At 40.1% G+C, this 15,165-nt stretch overlaps 1 protein-coding gene across 1 annotated transcript in view; it reads left to right on the forward strand.

Moving 5' to 3' along the window:
- The window catches only part of dapk1 (death-associated protein kinase 1), a 57,191-nt gene that overhangs the window by 29,964 nt on the left and 12,062 nt on the right, over positions 1–15,165 (forward strand). Inside the window, exons 15-19 of the mRNA XM_010783408.1 lie at positions 5,097–5,174; positions 7,306–7,522; positions 12,213–12,398; positions 12,725–12,922; positions 13,365–13,503. Coding sequence (XP_010781710.1) covers positions 5,097–5,174; positions 7,306–7,522; positions 12,213–12,398; positions 12,725–12,922; positions 13,365–13,503 — 818 coding nt within the window. The remainder of the gene's footprint in view (positions 1–5,096; positions 5,175–7,305; positions 7,523–12,212; positions 12,399–12,724; positions 12,923–13,364; positions 13,504–15,165) is intronic.

The raw sequence follows: 15,165 nt of genomic DNA on the forward strand, positions 1-15,165 counted from the left end.
TTAAACCTCTCGCTTCAGTTATTCTCTATATATCTATCTTCTGAAGTTGCCCCCTTTTTAACCAGCTTTTAAGTCCAATTATAACTCTTAAAACTTCATTTGAACCGAATAAAAATCTGTTTTTTATTTGAATGTTGTTGTTAGCATGAGGTTTTTTAAAGCTTCTACTTAAATAAAGATAAAAACCACAACGTTATATAAAACAAAAGATCAATAAACAAACAACCGCTTGGTCTTGAGGTGCAGTTTTGTGTAATGATTGGACGTTTCTCTCCCTTTTTAACCAGCACTTAAGTTCAATATTAACTCTTAAAACGTAATATTAACCAAATAAGAACGAGCTTAGACGACTCAGTTATTTCACTCTAATATGAACTCATAAAACCTTATTTTCACTCAATTAAAATCAGTTTTTTTATACAGAATTAGCCAATTTCATACTTATTTCAATCAAAAACTTGACTTTAAGTTGTTGCTGTGGAATGTCAACTAAACAAACATCCTATATGAACAAAATAAGGAGAATTTCAACAGTTATGTTTCTCCTGGGAAGATGGGGGAGGCGTCCTCCTCTCGCTTCACTTCTTCTTCTCTCTCTCTGTATATCTCGTGAAGCGGCTCCTCTCTAAAATGCTTCTTTAGGTTGAATGCAAAGAGGCGCTCAGGGCCGTTAGAAAGGTTTGTTAAGTTCCCGCAGAATGAAACTAATGATAATGGAGCATGCAAGCTGTTGTAGAAACACTCCTTAATGGATTACTTAAGCGAGCAATTAGCGGTACACTAGCAGCCAGATATCAGCCTCTGAATGGAGTCAAATATGTGTCGCTGTAATGCCGCCACTGCGTGACAATTACTCTTGTTAATAGATTGATGTAAACTGCTTTGGACCGAGGCGTTCACGAGGGAAGTCTGCTCTCTGTGACGCTGCGGAAGGTTTAATCCTGTCCCCAAATAACTCGACTGAAACACTCGGTGAGATTTGTATTATATATTTTCTGCACCTGAAATGTTTCGTCCTTCATAACTGAATGCAATGAACGACACACAAGAACAACGCCATGACAATTATATTAAAATAAATGATTAAATACAAAATATATCAATTTCCCTTGAATAAAAGTAAATACAGTTAATACAAATTAAAGGGTAAAATGGTAAGGGAAATAATGAAAGTTAAAAGTAAAAAGTAATAACAGTAAAAATAATTATAGAAAATAAAACCAATAATGAAAATATTGTTAAAACAATTCAATTGAAATAATAAAGAACTCACTTTTATTTGTGTATTATATTAATACAAATGTACGGTTGATTATCAATGATAAATGCAGTAAACACATGTTGTAGTTAGCATTTAATGAAACATGAATTCAGAGGCAAGCCCTCCTGAAAGTCTCTGAAGCTGAATCTAAAGCGATTCAAGGATTAAAGGAAGCGTCCTGCACATGTGAAGCTTTCCCTTAAGGTCCGCTTGCTGAGGGATAACTTTGCAATTCAGAAAATGTGGCCGGTGCGTGGCCCTCGGGGGCCAAAAGCCTTTGTGGTCACAGGACCAGGATTACACTTTAACCCCCCCCCCAAATCCAGGGCCTGGGGTCAGGTGAAAGGCCAGGGATCTCAAACAGGGAGGAAGAGGAGGGAGAATTACATCTTGAAATCATCCAGAAATGCAGGTTCCCCCTCTAAAGATGCTTTGTTCCTCAGACATCAGAGCACGCAGGGTCTCTATGCACACATATCCTTTCAAGTAAGTGTAAAGATCTGGGTTTTCTACCTTGAAGCAGTCTCCAGAGGATATGAAGAAAGGCAGAAATGGATTGAAATGCGGACCTTTCATGTGACGTGCGACCGTTAATCAGAATGAAAGGTGTTCCCGTCACTGAAGCCGCTTCAATGAGCTTTTGATTTGCTTGTAAAACAATCGCAAAAAATGTCAGTTAAAGGGAATACAGGCGAATTACAGTTAAAGTGAATCCACCGTGTGTCTCTACCTATTGTTCAGGAAGCGCTGACGCCATTAGATTTCAATCTGACAGGAAGTTGAATAGGTTTTTATCCAATGAACGACTCATCAACAGTCGTAATGAGTTTATCTCGAGGACTAATTTCTTGTCTCTTTCTCTTGATTTTATTCCTCTACAAATGAGGTGTGTGTGTGTGTGTGTGTGTGTGTGTGTGTTGTGAATTTCCCATTCACAAGTCAATAACTATGCATGTAGAGAGCATTTACCACCATGATAGATTTGATAATGTTTCCTCTGGGATCTTCTCTCATGGTCGACCAAAATGGAAAAACAACATCCATGACAGTCTACAAACAGAGAATGTTACTCTCTATTTGTTTAGATAATTGCTTATTTGTTGGGGAGATATCATTTCCTGCTTGATCAGCAGAGCACGACTTTGCTTCCCCCCCCCCCCCCCTTAATAAAGTAAAAAAGCTGCTTTTTAACTTCAACTGGGTTTAATCTGCAGGAATTCATTATTAGCACCGCTGTCCTGATTCTCAGCTGCACTTTCTTCTTCTCTAAGATATCTACCTCCTTGGGATTAATCCTTAAAAGTATTTTTGATTCTGGAATTGCTTTAAACTATTGAATCCTGAGCTTCGCCTTAAATGTCCCTAGAAGTTGACAAAACACTTCTTTCCTCATCATTGGTCCAAAGAAATTAAATGACCCAATGTGTCTGTTTTAATGCCGCACCATAACATCTTCGTTTTGTATTTCTTTGTGTAATACATTTTCGAAACCAGAAACTGCACACGATTGCCTTGTCTCTTAACAGCTTTATTATGGTTATGGTGACGGTCTTATATCACTCTGATCTGGCAAATAAATATGCGTATCTGGCTCCACTGTCAGATGTAACGCTCAGGGTTTTTTCTCTCTCTCTCTCTCTGCATTCTCTAGTTCTTAATATTGTATGACAGCTGACGTGCTAAGCATGTTAAATCTGGCAAAAGCACATACTGACATCATACGGTCCAGTGGCCCTGCGGTCAGCAGCGTTTGTTGTTGCGCGGCTGAGGGAGGATAGAGTACACTCAAGGCTCCATTTGTATAAATCCCTCTGTTTTAACTTGTGTCATTGTTCACTGAAAGATTACAAGGCTAGCCCTGTTTGATGGTCCTTCCCGTCCTCACGGTTTCCCAATGATATCCTCAGATGTTACTTGAAAATATTACGAATTGATATTAATTATAGGCTCAACGGAAACGTTTTGAAACAATTGTTCAGGTTTATAAGTGCTTGTTGATTTATAGTGCAATTTCCTTGAAAGAACCACTCAAGAAGTCTAATTCAATATATAATATTTATTTATATTACTTTATATTTTCGGAATGTTGAATGTTATGCACGCCTTCTTTTATGTCATCATTCCTCTCTTCTTCCTCTGTTGCTCTGGCTTATTATAAATCAACTCAACACTTTTAGAGGATAGATATTATAAAGCAGGGATATTAAAGATGATATCATATTTAGATATTCATATTGTGGCCAGCATAACACCAGCCGGTCACATCATCTGCCCGTCGCCAAGCAGCGCTAGTTATAGTCGTAACACCCTGCCATCTGTAAGAGTGGGTCTTTTGAATGTTCTCACGTTTGTCTCACAAAGTGATCAACTATGGGTTAAAGCTGCACTTAATTTACATTCCCATTGCTGACATGTACCTGACCCAAACAAAGTATAGGTCAGTGCTCTCATACTATTAGCCATCATTGTGTAAAACACCTCACTTCTGGCTAACTCCAGGCTTCTTTTTATTTTTTAACTGGACTCCACTCTGTTTTTCTCATGTGATAACCCTAGATTATTCATTTCTACATATTTGACTCGCACTGTACTTTAAATTGTGATTTAAAACGGCAACTTCAAATAGTAGCTTGTGTTTATATTAATTTAGCAGTTGGTTGGTCAATTATAGTGCATACTAACATATTATGTCCATTTTATTATGTGCATTTGATAGTGTTACCATTGATGTATATCTGTCTACTGTTTATGAACTGTTTATTTTCGATTTTATTTGTAACTCTTTTGCAATGCCTTGTTTACATGCTGCTAGTAACAAAACAATTTCCCATTTTGGGATCATAAAAGTACCGTACATCTAATATTAGGTGACCTTTTCAGAGAGGAAAGAGGCTAAGAAATTCTAAGACTTGGAAGAAGTCAATCTAGAAAATGTCTTCAGCAAGTATTCTTTATAATTTTTTTTCTATATAAAACAATCAGTAATGATTTTCATAAGAAGCTCAGTAGAACATTGTCAGCGGTCTGCAGCGCTCTGTGGGCGTTTCAGGCTGTCGGTGCTGTTTGTCCCTGTGGAGCCGCAGCCAGAGCTGGACAGTGACAGATGGCCGTGTGACTGAAAGAGACGTAAAACCCACAGAGAATGTGCTGTTTCTGTCAGTGTGAGGAGGGGGAAATGGAGCGAGAGTAACAGGTTAGGGCAGTTGTAGAGCTGGATGGAGAGAATGAAAGTATGCACATATTGTGAGTGTGAGTATTTGTGTGTCACTACTGCAATCAATTGTCAAGGCTTAAAGATCAACTCCACATTGTTTCAACTTTAACTGAGCAAAGTCAATTCTGTTTATATGGCTAAAATTATGTATCAGTTTTTTGTATCTCTAGACTAGAGAAACCGTAACTTGAATCCGAGTCATAGTAATTATGAAATCAACTTTCCATTGAAAACATCCCAGGCAACTCTTCGCAGTATGTTGTTTAGTTAGCCGTGTTGTTAAAGCTGGTTGGCTAGTTTAGCTGGCTGTCACTTTAATTGAACAGAACCTTTTTTAAACTCCTCTTGAGGCTAAATGAGCTGCTACTAGCATAACACATCAGAAACGATTACCGAAGCTGTTGAGATGCATTGTGGGGAGTCAGCCGCCAAGTGACTACACGTTGAAGAATATATGGAATTACATTTTGTATCCATCATTTTTAGTTACATCATTTGTTAGTGGCTGTATATAAGTGCTGCCTTTTGTAGGCTTCCTAAGTGAAATGTCACCAAAACACATTATCTGTTGCACAACATTTCTAGTGCCTATGTTAATCCCGTTTTCTTTTTTTCTCTCAGGATGGAAAGACAGCAGAGGATTTGGCTCATGCTGACCAACATGAACTCATCGTTTCTCTATTGGGAAAGCTTAAAAAGGTAATATAAGATGTATTCTTGAAATGTTATGGGGGGGAGAGAGAACTCTGTATGATTCAAAACCCAGTTTCACAAATACTCGTCACTCTTTTTGTGTACCAGTGCAGCGACATCTGCAACAGAGGGGTGCCAGACTCTAGCATCGTCCCATTTGTAGACATTTTGTAGCAGCACTTTTCCCAACACAAGCGGGTAGAATAGATTATAAAATAAAACAGTATGAAACTGGTTTCTAATTTTAAATAATCAGATACCAGTGATGTTGATTGATTCTAATGTAGTCAGTCCTGAGACCTCAATAGAAATTGTGTTTTTGGAAATATTCTAGTGTTAAACTCAAGTGAGATTTCCTATGGCCATATTTATGGTTATATATTCATGTTACAGCTATACAGCAAACATTTGAGGCAAGAGATAGGCAATGCAATAAGTGATTGTTGATTCATATTTGATCTGTTCTGGCTAGTTGGACAAGAGGTGTGATTGACATTCTGCTAGAGACTTTCAGAAGAGCACTTGGGGAAGCGCAGAGGAATATCATTTTTTTAAAGATAAAAAGTCATATATATAAAAGTCAGCAACTGAACTCAAGCCCTATCTGTTTGCACCAGTTCAATCAATTTGTTTGCGTGCTTAGAGCCAAAAATTCCCTTCCATTTTCCCAGAAAACCTGTGAAGATTTGCTGTGTGAAAATGTGACAGCAGCAACTGTGAAAAAGTCAGCCTGTGCATATGCTTGGCTAAATTAAGACACTTTGGCGCTTTAGAGCGAATTTTCTCTTCCCAAGAACCAAGGGATGAAAAAGAAAAGACTGTTCTCTTCCTGTGACACTTACAGAAAAAACGTATACGAAGTTGTATTCTGCTATTAGTGAATCAAACTGAACACACAATGAAATTAAAACTTTATTTATTGAATGTGTTAACACGACCCAGGTGGGAGTAGGCAGTGCTTTTCATATCCCACGCTACCACTCACACTGTTCGAGGCCACTTCTGATATATGACTCATCTATTGCATGGGTAAAAAGAAGTGTCTTTGATGTTAACAAATATTATCTGTTGAATTGGCAGAGTTACAGAAAATAGCTTGCGTTGTTTATATACAGTGTGTTTTATTTTTTGACACGGATAAACTTAGATTAGTGTTCTGATCCGAATGATATTTAAGAGGATCAACCCCAAAAGGGAGTGTTATTCAAAGTAGAAAAATAGATAAATCGCTGTGGATGATTTATACTTACCTATTGTTACTGTTGCATTTCAGCTATGTGACAAGCATAACAAACAACGGACAGATCCCCCTATGTGTGCTGTTTTATTTTTCTAATGTCATGTACAGGGTTATGGTTCAATTACATTTTAAAGGGGGCCTATTATGTTTTTTTGGGTTTCTCTTTCTTGTAGTGTGTTATGTGTTTTTGTGCATGTAAATGGTCTGCAAAGGCTAAAATCCCAAAGTTCCCTCCAGAGGGAGTTTCTCTCCCACACAGTTGTTGTTCCTCTATGCCCATTATTAGTTTCTCTGGTTTTACTGTTTATAGGTATGTGTTTGAGTTAAATAAATTAAAAAGTGTCTTCTATAAACTACTGACAACATTTCTCTGTGTTGGAATCAAACAGACACTGGAATGGCTGCCATACATGTAGAGATTGAGATTTAAGAACACATGGGAGTGTATAGTTGTATATTGGATTGACTCCAAATTACATTTTTAAAAGTCTGTAGTATCAAGTAAAAGCTTGATCATGCTACAGTGTGTCTGTTTTTCTCAAAAACACAGTACGATGTGGAACAAAAGGGGATAAATTGAAGATGTGTGGAGTTGCTTAATATGAAAACATGTGGGAGTCCATGTCATACAGTAGATCAGGGGTTCCCAAACTTTTCAGCCCGCGACCCCCAAAATAACGTCGCCAGAGACTGGCGACCCCCTGTCATACATTTTTTTTTTAAAAAGATTAATCAATTTTTTTTATAATTTTTTTTTAATTTTAATTTTCCATTTTAATTTTGTAATCATCGCGACCCCCACTTTGGGAACCCCTGCAGTAGATAATGTGTTTCTTAATGTGACCTCAAATGTCAGTGGGTTTTAAATGATTTATTTTCTTCTTATTTGGGGGTCAGGACAACCACAAGCTAAGCTACATCCAGCAGCTGCGGCCCACTCAGACCGTGCAGCCCAGGATCAAGCTGAAGCTGTTCGGAAACTCCGGAGCCGGGAAGAGCACTCTGTTGGAGTCTCTGAAATGTGGCATCCTGCGCAGCTTCTTCAGGAGGAAGAGGACACGCATGACCAATACAAACCGCCACCCAAACTCCCCGGTCCACTCCAAACCTGCCGGTAGGTGACCACCCGCTCCGCTGAAGCTGGGATAATCCCTCACAAGATTAAGACCCCGTTTACACGAGAACAAAACGGGTTGGATCCGCATAGTTTCTCTTGCGTATAGCCCTTTCATTTACACGAGGCCGTGACAAAACGATAGAAACGGACCCCACAAACGATAACGGGTCCCAAGATGGATAGATTTGCAAACGAACGCTCTGGGGGGTCAAACGGCTCTGTGTAATCGCCTCTATACAATCATTTCCCGATAGATGAAGCCATAGCCCCGCCTCTCCCCACCTCTGCTGCTCACTGCTGTAGCATGGTCAGTAGCTACTGCTAGTGCTACTGCTACTGACTGACCATGCTACAGATGTTAGTACAACATCTACAGCTCGACCATGCATGCTACAGATGTTAGTGCAAAATCTACAGCTCGACCATGCATGCTACAGATGTTAGTGCAAAATCTACAGCTCCTCTGCCACAACCATCAGCAACAAGTGGACATGGAGAATTACATGAACTACTACATGTTGCTAAATCCACTGCGGGGCATAAACAGAAGGGCAACCATGCTCCGGGGTCTTCTTCGCTGCTTTTGGTGTATTTTGTGGCGGAAGTTACAGCGCCAGCTACAGGCCCGGCATATACATATACAGCGTGTCCAGCGCTTTCGAGCTGTCTCATGTGGAAGTACAGCGCCACTTACAGTCCCGGTAAGGCCGGATTAACCATATGGGCAACCTGGGCAAGTGCCCAGGGGCCCTTGAGTAACGAGGGCCCTCAGTGACAAGATAAAAAAAAAGATCTTTTAATTTTTTTTTCTCGGGCAAAACCTCTCATCATACGTTGTTTTAAATGACAGTCACTCTTCGCCATAAATAACACAGCTTTTCCATAGGGTCAAATTACTGTAGGTCTCTGCTGTAGGTCTCACTATGTATGCGCTCAACTTTATTACTACACGGCGGAGGTGTATAGCCAAATCACAGCCCCACCCTTGAGCAACCACACAATTTCACTACATATTTTACTTTTGTAACTCTCGGTGTTTGTGACAAATAGAACTCCTCGTGTACTTGTACAGCCAGCCAGTCATATTTTGGCATTAAGTGGGGTGCTGTTCTGAGGTTTTGATTGATATTACCTAGGTCTTCTTGAGCCATACACTGTCTTGAGATCTTATCCATTGTATCTTTGTCTTGTGATTTTTGACTGAAAGGGCAAAAGGCTAGACCTACTTTGGTTGAACTATGTGGCTCCGTCCCTGCTTTTGACAAATAGGTGTGCAATTTGACATGCCAGATTGACTGAAAATTCTAAATATTGGTCATGTTGGTAGGACTTGGGTAGGCGTGGGGTCTACTGTGGTACGGTGGCTTGGGGGGGAGCCCATGAGTGCCTCAGTGCCTGGGGCGCCCCTGGAGGTACTAATCCGGCCCTTTCGAGTCCCGGCATATGTACTACACGTTTCCAAGCGCTTCTCCCGTGTGACAGGACGACTTTCAAATGAAACACAGTTTGAGACGGAAGACTTTTTTGCAACGCATCCTCGTCGCATGAAACGATGAACTCGTGGACGCGCACCTAAGACTTCCACCTGGTCAGAGACTGGGATGATGCATCTGACCACAAACTCAGACATACTTTCATTCTACACCTGTTTTACTTAACACTGTACGCCCAGGTCCCCCCGCGGCGGGTAATTTTTTTTTAGCTGACCCACTTTAGCACAGAAACTCAACGATAAAAGATACCCTTATTAACTTATGTTAGCTGCGCATACAAAGATATCCGATTAAGCTGAGGTTCCCCCAGATTATTAGGCTGATATATAGGCTCATCACTAAGTGCATCCGAACTCGTTGACAGGGGAGCAACTCAGACATGCCCAACACCGTACCTTTACGCTAGCTTTTAGAGGAGATCGTCTCGGACCGTAGCTGCAACATCTGATTCAATGGCATTAAACGGAGAAAAACCTGCCGGCTGACCATCCGGTTAATCCATAGGGTTGAGTAATGTTTCTGGTAACTATTATTTTTTCTTACTAACCATAATCAATCTCACTATAATGTAAAAACAATCGGAAGTCGAAGCTAGCTGCTATGGAGCCACCAGAGTTATCCGCAGCATTCCGGTCTTGGTCTATGCGCAGGTCTCAACACACAACATTACCAAATAAGGGAATGTGGGAGTCCCCTCGGTTCCATTTGCGCGCTCACGGTTAGAAAGAGATGTCAATCAGCAAAAACGAACAAGGGGGGCCAGAGATAGGGTCAAGATCACCAAATGCCCCAGAAGTGGGTTGTTTTTGCTAAATCCATCTCATACAAACAGGGTCCAAATCCTTCACTTGTTTGCATCAATCTGATCCGGGTACTGTATTTGATTGTATTTTGATTCCGAAGTTTTTAGTCTACATCCCATCATTCAACGGGTGTCGTTTTCGTAAAGTATATGTTTAGTTTTGGACGGACACAATGAATTTAAATTTTTACGTGTCAATCCGAACTTACTTTTAAAAAAAAACATCAAAATTGTCTGAACTCGTACATCCAACTCAACAGGTCGTACCCTGCCCTGAGAAAAGATTATAAGAACCCTTTCAGAAGGGAAGATATGGTACATTCTGTCCTGGGATCGCTCCATTTCGAGCCTGAGAGCCTGAAAAACCAGGCTGCGGGCTTAACAGTTAGATGGTTTTTTCCCCTTTTCGAAATGTGCAAGTGATTTTGAATCTTGAAAAAAAGACGCACAACCTGTTTTTGCCACAGAGGAAGGGTACCAAAAACAAAAGCCCAAGAATTCCTTATTGCTTGTGGAAAAAAAAAAAAAAGGCCAAAACGGCTATGAGCCCAGTTTGCACGTGCGTTTCTGCNAGATATTTAGTGCCGTCCACAAAACACACAAACACACACTTGCACTTGCTTTGTTTCAATCCCTCTGTATCTGCACTCTATCTGCCCTCCCTCCCTCCCTCCCACACACACACACACACACACACACACACACACACACACACACACACACACACACACACACACACACACACACACACACACACACACACGGTGCTCACTGAGGTAATGCTCAGCTACGTGAGCCAGTGTAGTGTTACCCATCCCATCGTCTTTACTATCTGGAAATCTGGGGTTGAATGAGCGCGTTTTATCCCGTTCTTTGACTTCTAGCTGAACTGCTTGACGGTCTTTATTGACTCTTCAGCGGTCTGTGACGAGAGTCCACAGAGAAACACAGAGAAGCTGAGCTTGAACCAGTGGTTGAATTGGTGTCCATTCGTCTGATTGAAGGCTTCTTTTTAGAACTTGCATTTTGTGTCGCTGTCAGCCCGTCGAAAGTCTAGATGTGACCAATGCATGCATATTTACCTTCATCTAGTATCAATATCTGTAACTTTATGATGCCACTGGACAGAAAACTGCACTTGACATCTGAAACTATTCTGCACTCTGCATCAATCACTGGCCTTTGGTATTTGAGAGGCACTTTTATTCATTATCTGGACAGAAGAACTGTGAATGCAGCTTGATGTTCTTATTAATCAACCTTTCTTGTAAGACATTCAGTCCTGTCATAAAAAGAGGTGTAGACATACAGTATGTGCACCTTTGCATCCCTGAAGTCCAAACCTACGACTGGATGTCAGATGTTCTTATTACTGCGGCCTGACATTAAACCAGAAAACCAATTTAGGATCCTGTCCATTTTTCATGTACTGCAAAAAAAGTCACCCTTTTCCGTTGCCTTCTTATTTTTCCCTTTTTGGGGCGTTCCTTTTGTTTGTTTTTGTCATGTGACCAATGCAATAGTGCTATGAATTTCACAAGACCTTAACATGAACACATACTGCCCCCTCAACCTGATTTAGCAAGAGACCACACACTGATGTCGAAATCCAGCTGCTCCAGTTCCTCATGGCTGGAAATCTTTTGACTACAGGATTAACTTTGTATGGTGTCGGGTTATAAAACTGTATGAGTATACCCAAAAATACGTTTTTGATTTGTAGTTTAAAGCCATAGACAACAAACTGTAGGTGTGGCCCTACAGAGAGTGAAGGAAATCGAAATCCCTGCATCTTGAATTTATTCGCAAGTAAACAGCACCCCCGTGTGTTTGCAAATTGACAGTAGTGGATGCAGATCACTTTTCATCATAGTAGAGAGTAAAATTCATGAAGACATTTTTTCGACAGATAATAATTATCTGAAATATCTGAAAATAAAAGAGTTTTTCTCCCACACACCCTGCTCTCCTGCCTTAAACGTCCCCCTTTGATTACTTCAATAACATAGTGACATTACTATGTAACACTCGCCTCCAACACATTGTACATAATAGGCTAAGGACCAGGGTTATAATAAACCATAAAAGCATAATAGGGCCCCTTTAAGACATTTTAAAATATTTAAATCGTTTTGTATTTACCTGTATTGAATGTCACCAAGATATCATCTAAAATGAGATACAAAATGTGTCCATTGAAACAACTGATGAACAGTTTTTTTTTTTTACCAATCTTAACAAAATGACACAGACAAACAGAAACAAATGTATTCTTTGAATGTGTAATGCATCAAGTTCTTTTTTAAAGGCCATTACATCTTGATTTCCAAGTTCTCTAAATCTGACCGCGCTGCACACCGTTAACACGTTCTTTCCCTCTTCCTCTGTTCAGTGTCGGTGAGCATTTCCAACCTGTACCCGGGCTGTGAGAATGTGAGCGTGCGGAGTCGCAGCATGATGTTCGAGCCCAGCCTGACCAAAGGGGTCCTGGAGGTGTTCTCCCCAGTCCACAACGCTCTGTCCACAGCTGACGACCAAGCTACAAAGGCCATCGACATCCAGTACAGCAACATCCACGGTGAGAACCAGCAGTGGAGGGAGTAAACATTTACAAATATTCCACAATAAGTTAAAGTCCTGCATTGAAAATGTGTAAATATATGTAGTGGTATACAATATTAACCTCTGACATGTAGTGAAGTAAAACATATGCAAATAGGCTGAAGTTCTTAACATTTTTACACGTGTACAGTACTTTTACTCGGTGTATCAAATTTACATTTTAAAAATAAAATAACCTTTGCTTGCTGTATTGACCGAGGTAAGCAGGAGGCCTGCTAAAGTCCCGATGAAAAGTGAACTTTATAAACATGCTGCTCTCGTCTCTTATTTCCCTCTCCGTAGGTGTGGGGGAGTTCAGTGTGTGGGAGTTTTCGGGGAACCCGGTTTATTACTGCTCCTACGACTACTTTGCGGCCAACGACGCCACGGCAATCCACCTGGTCCTGTTCTCTCTGGAGGAGCCGTACGAGACCCAGCTGGGACACATCACCTACTGGCTGAACCTGCTCAAAGCCCTCAGCCTGCCGCAGGACAACATCGGTGAATATCAGGAATCCTTTATTCGTCCAGGGGGAATTACCTTTTTTGTGGATCAAAACTACATTTTAAAATAGATCATATTTATCCTAACATAGATCCACAAATTGCTCTCCACAATTTAGACGCAATATTTGAAACCAGATTCAAGCAGAGGCTAAAAGAAGTTACGCAAGTAGTGCAAAGTGAGCAAAAAAAAATGTAATAAATTGTATTTGCTGATTCTATTTTGTGTTATTAATCTGCAAAGTTCTCACATAAATGTAGTGGGGTTAAAAGTACAATGTTTGCTTCTAAAATGTAGTAATGCTTACGTTCAATCACAAAATGATTCAGTGCAGTACTTGAATGAATGTTTGGCTGCTGAACCTGCTGGCAGCTGTCAGATTGTCTAGTGTTTGGTTCATACAGTTATTGAATAAAATGTGAAATGTTCTTTCTGCAGCTTTCGGAGGTCGGACCCAGCAGCCTCTTGCGGTCGTTCTCGTGGCGACGCACGCCGACCTCGCAGACGTCCCCAGAGCGTTCTCCGGAGAGTTCACCTACGACAAGGAGAAAGCCCTGGTCAAGGAAGTCAGGAACAGGTGGGGGCTCAGACATCAGCACGCAATGCCAATGTACTGTATATACAAAAAACAGCAGTAACCGCACTGCATGCTTACGTTTTTACTTTGAAACGGGGTAACCTTGTAAGCCATTATCTGCTATTTGAAAATGGCCAAGAGACAAATGTAGATTTAATTCGGACCTGCAGAAAGTTTGTCTACAAACTTAGAATTGAGATCAACAAATGCATTTCCCTTTTACAAACAGAAACTGGATTCACAAAGGCCGGATCGAAGGTTGTAAATGTTAGAAAGATATTCACACGTATATCAACTTAATTAATTCACAGATTTTTGTTCGATCTGGGTACATTTGCACAACATTTTTAGTTAAAAAAGAATGTATGCATTTGTGGAAGGTGTTTTACCAAGCGGCAAACACTGGGGAACAGCCGGGACGCAAATACTGAAGTGCAACACACTGCAGTTCATACATGGGCCGCTAGGGACTGACTGCAGAAAGGAGCAATTTCCATAGACCCCCATGTTAAAATGCCCAACTTTACAGCACAAAAAAACATGTTTCTACCCATGGATGCAATAAATATTATTATCGATATAGTTAGATTCCACCTTCATGATTATGAATCTGTGAGTGAATTGTTTTCTAACACGACCCTTTTATTTATATTAGGTCTTAAAGTTTTTGCATAAATTAGGGCGTGGTCACTTTGATGGACATGTGTGCCTCACTGTCAGCTAACAGCAACTTGTCCACTCTGTTGGCTACAACCATAGAGGCTACAACGTTAGTTAGTCATAGTACTGTACTTGACCCTTTAGCTTTAGCCGTGTTCGTGGTGATTGTGCCTTTTAGGGAATATTGTTACAAATACCAGACATCTCAAATGTCGTGCTGTGCGCTTGAATGTACTAACAGAACTTCCAAGAAGTCTAAAATGATAATATTATACATGTTAATCCCATTCGCAGGTGTTTGTGTGCTTGGTAGCTTAGCTTGTTACTTATTAGCCAGCTAAGGACGTAACCCTTTATACATACATATACATTTTAGTTTATGTCGTCCGTGTGTGTCAACTTGAGTTACTATGTTTGTACCCAATTACTAATCTCCATTACTCCAATGGAGAATAAAACAATTTCAAATCGATAAGACAAATGTCAAGACAGTAGTCGATATAAATTAATGCTAAACAATTTTATCACAACAAGAAAACTACACTTTATAATAAATAAATAAATTTATTTTTCGTTACAATTAAAACATTTTGTTACAACAATTCAATTAAATTATTATATACATAAAAACTTAGTTCATAAAGTAGAAATAACAGAAAGTAACAATCAAAGGTAGTACGGATTTTGTTGGAGTTCGATTTTAGATTTCTCACTCCCGCAATTTATTCTCGCAGCAACTCTTTAAACACGTTCCGTATGTCATTAATCAGGCTTATAGCTAATTAGCAAAGTAATATCAGGCTCATCTAATGTCGGGATAACATCATATAGGGTACAATATTTATTTTGCACAATAAGTCGTTGGGAACGCTAAACCCCTAAAATCAAAAAACCAACATCCTGGAGCCACTCGACCGTAAAGTTTTCATCGAGTGGTCAGGTTTTTTCCACACCCGTGGGGACGGTAATCTGATATTTTTCAGAATGGGTTCCCGACCTTAG

This window comes from Notothenia coriiceps, unplaced genomic scaffold (genome assembly GCF_000735185.1).
Source record: "Notothenia coriiceps isolate Sejong01 unplaced genomic scaffold, NC01 NC01_scaffold00025094, whole genome shotgun sequence".
NCBI classification, from domain to species: Eukaryota; Metazoa; Chordata; class Actinopteri; order Perciformes; family Nototheniidae; genus Notothenia; species Notothenia coriiceps.